The sequence below is a fragment of the Lactuca virosa genome, chromosome 1, assembly GCF_052849685.1.
Source record: "Lactuca virosa cultivar CGN04683 chromosome 1, Lactuca_virosa_CGN04683_v6, whole genome shotgun sequence".
Taxonomy (NCBI): Eukaryota; Viridiplantae; Streptophyta; class Magnoliopsida; order Asterales; family Asteraceae; genus Lactuca; species Lactuca virosa.
This window is the reverse complement of record NC_136426.1, coordinates 82,048,951-82,055,053: the sequence shown is the minus strand read 5'-3', so window position 1 is coordinate 82,055,053 and position 6,103 is coordinate 82,048,951. Positions and strand designations below refer to the sequence as shown.

Below are 6,103 nucleotides of genomic sequence, written 5' to 3'. Positions count from 1 at the left end.
TAATTTTTTGTTTTTTTTTTATGAAAAGAGGAAACTTATAATTTTTACAGTCTAATATTTTCATCCGTATATAATCTCATATTTTAACACAAAACTTATATAAAATATAGATTTATACAGTCCAGTCCATTTACAGTTTAATGCAAAAAACTAACAACTTAATTCAAACTGTTTTACAATAATTCACTAATTCAAAGAAGTCAAAAACTAAAACTCTACCACCACATGCTGCCACCAACCACCTGTATCAACATAGTAGCTGTCATTTCTTCCAAATCAGATCTGTAAATAAATTCATGCATTAACAACTTAAATACTACATTCACAGTCTAATAAAGCCTATTAAAACACTCGTTTTGAATTTAATGCAAAACAATTATAAAAACTAGTGGATTATTACAAATTTATACAACAAAAAAATAAATATATTCATAAGAAAATTAACACAAAAATTTATACATAAATCATTCATATTTTAACACAAATTATAAAAAATTCACAGCAAAATGCAGTCAATTCACAGTTTAAACAGAAAATCCACAGTTTAATGCAGTCAATTCATATTTTTAAACACAAAAATCACACTTTAATATAAGAAATTCACAGTTTAATATAGTCAATTCTACAATTTAAATAAATATTCACAGCTTAATGCAGTTAATTCAAAGTTTAAAATACAAAAATCATAACTTAATACGTAAAATTCGTAGTTTATTACAATAAATTTACAATTTAATACAAAAAATATAAATTCACAACAATAATATCAATTTAAAACTCTTAATGCAGACAATTCACAGTTTAATATACAGCTTAATATAATAAATTCACAATTTAAGACAAAAAAAATTATATTTACAGTCATATTTTGAAATTAAAACTTATATTTAGATGTTAATATACGAAGACATTTTTATGTACTAAATTGTGAATTTAATATATTAAGTCGTGAATAAAATTTACAACGTAATACACAATTCACAGTTTATTATACAAAATTCACCAGATACATTGTCTGCACCATATAAATTCACAGTTTAATAATCAGTTTAGGACTCTCATTCATTGTATTTCTAACATAAAAACATATTAATTCACACATTTACAGTAACTAACTTAAATTGAACTAAATAATAGTTGAAACATTAAAACATCACAGTTCAAAGCTTAAAAAATCAAAATTCATATTATTTGAGAAAACACTAACATAACAACACACATTTTAAATTCAATTCACAGTTTAACAACAATAAAACATAAAGTGAATAAAAACTTGATGCAAACATTATAAAAAAACATAATAAACATGGATTAACAACTTAATAATAGAAAATAACTATGTTTAACAATAGTAAACAACAAATGAGAGATTCTCTTTTAAAAAAACAACAAATGAGAGATTAGAACATTAAATTCACAACTTAACAGAAAAAAAAAAGTAAACAAATATCAACATACCTGATGCAAATATGGTGTTGTTTCATTATAGATCAGAGAGAAAAAGATGGAGCTGAGTTGGCGGTGCTACACCGGAGCGGCAATACAGTAGTTGTGGTGGTAGTTGACATCGATCTCAGATCTAGTCCGTCAATCTCATCAGAAATCGTAGATCTGAAGGCACAAATCATAGATCCATAAGCGAAAATCATAGAACTGCTATCGGAAATCATAGATCTAACGTCGGAGATCATATTTGGAATGAACCGCTTCAAATCTGATGAAAACAAAGGATTTTGGAGGTTGAATACATACATCTATGGTTGGTAGAGGTGGTGGTGGACCAGATCTGAACAGATCTGGTGGTCTTTCATGGAGATCGAGAGAAAAAAAGATGGAGACGAGATGGAGATGTGTCATCAGAGCTCACAGATCTGAACATCAGTGGTGGCGAAAATCAGTGGTGGAGTACATCAGATGTGGCGGTGGAGTAGATCTAGACTTGAAATGTATCAACCACATCAGATCTGATGCAAATCTGGTGGTGTTTCACCGAAAAAATGAAGACAAAAAGATGATCCTGGAATATGTCGGTCAACTTCAGCGGAGCCGGTAGGTGGCGGTAATGGTGGTAGTTGATGATGATATATATAGAGGGTTTGTTTTTTAGCTTTTGAAGGTGAGTGGGAGTGTTTGGATGCAAGAAAAATAACCCAGATCTTATTTTGTAGTTTATGTTTAGAGGTTCTTAGAGTTGTTAACCTTTAGTGGTTCTCATTTGAACCTTTACATATATATATATATATATATATATATATATATATATATATATATATATATATATATATATATAGGGCTAGATTAATGTGTTTCCTACATTTATTGTGTGTTAGAATGCACCAATAAAAATTTAGTAAAATTAAATAATTATTTAATTAAATAAATATAGATATTAAAAGATTTCCATAATTGTATGTATATTAAATGATATCCATAATTATAATTCTTTTTTTATGAAAACTAATTAAATTCGTCATTAATGCCAACAATAACATTCTTTCAGAATGAATTCGCATCTAGGTTTTTATGTATGAATTCGTTTTTTGTTTCAGGACTCACTCACTTAAAATACAATAAAGTTGCATTAAAATATGAAGAACGATAGTGTAGTCTACTAGAATACACTCTCAATCTTCTAGATATGAATTCATTCTGAAAGAATATTATTGTTGATATTAATGACGAATTTAATTAGTTTCCATAAAAAAGAATTATAAGTATGGATATCCTCCCTAATAAATAAAGATCTGTTTGACACATGTCACATTCTCATTTATTTTGCCACATGTAATTTTGTGGCTATTTTAAATTAATTTTTATTCCACATGTCATTTTATGGTTTTTTCATTTTATTAAATTTTAGATAATGTTTAAATTCAATAATAAATGCATATCAATTTCATTAATGAACTTTCATTCTAATTTCAAAATTACTAAATTAAATATTCATTAATTTTTTTTATTATTTATCTAAATTATTTGTTTAAATTTAAAAGAGAAAAAAAACACTTTAATTTTTATAATTCAATATTTTCTAATTTTTCTTATAAATTTATACTTCTCAAATGCTTAGAATTTTGTATTTAGTTTTTCTTTTAAATAAACTTATGTAATACATGGGTCTCACACCTAGTTATTTAATATACATATAAATTTTTACTAAATTTTTATTGGTGCATTCTAATACATAATAGATGTGAGAAACATTTGAACCTATATATATATATATATATATATATATATATATATATATATATATATATATATATATATATATATATATATATATATATATATATATTCTATATATTAATTATTAGTTTGTTATTGTATTTTGTATTCTTTTAATTCATTTTTTTGCCAAAGTATTTTCATTAACGGTAATAAGTCTGAACTAAATTAGATGTGTTTATATTGGCTTCGTTTATAATTTTTTTGTTTCAGTCCCCCTAGGTCCATTGATTCTGTTCTGGCCATTTTGGTAAAAAAGCGGCATTTCAAGTAACGACCAAGTGGCCAACAAGCGATGAATTGGTCTGGTCCACTAACTCAAAGTCTCAAATTATGTCTACTTCAAGTAGCCAACAAGTGGCGAATTTGAGCCATCAAAAATTATTCCAATGATTTTTCAAATTCTTGAATGATTATGTATACGTACGAAGCATTGTATCACCCAAAACACAATACTTCGATGATTATTAATTATCAGACAAAACAAGTACATATATAAAATATAACCGGACTGAAATTCATTTTATTTTTGCTGAATCATGAACATGACACACCGTCTATATAGTATTGATCAATAAGCTTGAGGATTTGCATGGATAAAACCCTCAATAGCCTTGAAAGTTTTCTTAAATCCCTCTTTTGCCATATTGACAGCTTCCTCGGGAAGCTTAGTTTCACCTTTACACTTATGCACAATGGTAGACTTGTATACACATCCTCCATCAGCTGGCGAAGGTATAAACTGAACATGATGAGTCATTGAATCTAGTTGGCCCAACAAGACGTCTCCTTCAAAGATTGTGTAAACAATACTGAAGTTGTTGCTATCAACAATATCAAGTTTCGACTTTCCGCTTGTAAATGGAAGACCTATGTTATCAAACAGTAAATTGGATAAAAACAAATTATAAGTCGAATATACTAAAAGAATTTAAATTGGTATATAAAAAAAATTAATTAGATCTTACTAACCATCACCAAAAGTGATCTCCCTGATAGTTCCAACGCCTCCATCACCTTCGATGGTAACTAGGGTTTTGTATGTTTCTGGATCGACCTTTGGTGCAATATTGTTAAAGTCACTATAGGCATTGAAAATTTTGGAAGCTGGAAGGGAAGAAGGAATCTCGAACTCAGAAGTAATAACAGCCATGATATTAAATCACTCCTTAAAATGTTTTGATTTTTGCTTCTTTGAAATGTGGTATTTTGCTTCTTTGAAATGTGATATTTATAGAATTCTGGGTTGCACATGGATGAATAATGGTGTATTATTTTAATTTATCAAATGACAAATATGGGGTAGTTGCATTTTGAAAGTCAGCATCTGTTTGAAAATTTCCACGTTCCATAAATATGGTGTACTATTTTAATTTATCAAATACCGAGTAGTTGCATTTTTGTGAATCGACATTAATTTGTTTGGAGTTTGGACATTTCGAGTTTCCATTGTTGACTATTTTCTAAATACATATTAGACCTTCTAGAGTATTTAATGCCTCATCATCCCGTCCAACCATATTAAATTGGTATACCTATCACTACAAATCATCTTTTGTAATAAAAATATAATAAAAACTAGATAATAAACCCCGCTTTGCTTTGGGGGTATGGATTTGTTAACATATTTTAATACAAAAAAAATAATAAATAAGAAATGAATTCTTTTGAAGCTCATTTCCTTCTTTCTCTCCTGATACCAAACAATTTCCTTCTTTCTCTCCTGATACCAAACAAAGCAAAAGCTTGTTTGCTTGAAAATACAACCTTGAAAATACAACTTGGCAAACAATTAGATTACCAAAAATGGTACAAAAAAAGGCTCTCAAGTGGGTTTACAGCAAAAAAAACTTTAAAAACATCCCTGAATACAAGTGGTACAAACATCCCTTCAGTTCTACCCAATTAATGGAAAGATTAAGATGAAAAGAACACAATTGAACCCAATATCACCAACATATCAAAAGAAGACTTTAAATCCATAGTTCAGATTTAAGCAATAATCTAATATCAAAAACAAATAAATTAAAATAAAATAAAATAAGAAAGGAAATAGGACAATCAACCGTTGAATACTCACATGTATTGCTTCCAACTTGCATTTCTTCTAATTACTTAAAAAACAAATGACAAAAAAAAGTGTATATTTCTTAATAAATTGGATGCATACCTTTAATTTCTTTTTTTAGTCATTTCACCTAGACAGAAACCAAAAACCAAAAACGTTAGAAATACATCTACTAAGGCCAGTACTTCCAGAAAATAAAAAAAAATGTCTACCAAAATTAAAAATGAAATATACCCAAGGATCAAAAAATGCAATTTAAAACAGTTATCATAGGAAAGAGATGCAGACAGTTTTTGGTCGAAGGGTATTTTAGGAAGCTTGTTTTTTTGTGGTATTTGACTTGGGGGACAGTTTTTAATCAAAGGGTATTTTTGGAAACTTACCTTTTTTATGTAGTACTTGAATTTGTTTAGGTTTTCTTTTCTAGTAGCCGTATTAAAGAATAGATGCACTTCTCTTCAGACATTCTATCTAACAATGCTTTAATGATTGCCTCTCATAAAATAAGTAAAAAGTAAAAAGCCATGCAATTTCTTTAAGTTTCAGAAAATACATCAATTTAATTAATAGAAGTTGAAAATTAATAGAACCTGGGTAGCAAATTGAACTTACTGTGTCAACTATATCACCATATGTATATTTGGTCCTAATGAATGGTATTTCATAAGTTCCAACTCAACTCCATTTTGTATTCAGACTAAGCCTAGTAATTTCAACTTTTGGTTCCCTGTTGTTGTTATGAGGCTATTACTATTGAATTCAAATGGAAGCTTTTGCAAGTAATTTATACAAACTCACCCATATATG

The 6,103-nt window shown here is 27.9% G+C and overlaps 1 protein-coding gene across 1 annotated transcript; it reads right to left on the bottom strand.

Annotated features, from left to right (window-relative positions):
* Window positions 1-3,722: 3,722 nt before the first annotated feature.
* Window positions 3,723-4,446, bottom strand: LOC145149074 (root allergen protein-like). The gene is made up of 2 exons (XM_079075190.1): window positions 4,201-4,446; window positions 3,723-4,098 (listed from the first exon to the last, which is right to left on the bottom strand). The coding sequence occupies exons 1-2, from the start codon at window positions 4,379-4,381 to the stop codon at window positions 3,800-3,802; spliced, it is 480 nt and encodes a 159-aa protein (XP_078931316.1). The 5' UTR covers window positions 4,382-4,446; the 3' UTR covers window positions 3,723-3,799.
* Window positions 4,447-6,103: the final 1,657 nt, after the last annotated feature.

What these genes read in the sequence shown, in the direction of transcription:
- LOC145149074 (XM_079075190.1), bottom strand. Translation starts at nt 4,381, where the DNA reads ATGGCTGTTATTACTTCTGAGTTCGAGATTCCTTCTTCCCTTCCAGCT. An exon ending in GGAGATCACTTTTGGTGATG is followed by an intron (nt 4,099 to 4,200) that starts GTTAGTAAGATC and finishes TTGATAACATAG; the next exon opens with GTCTTCCATTTACAAGCGGA.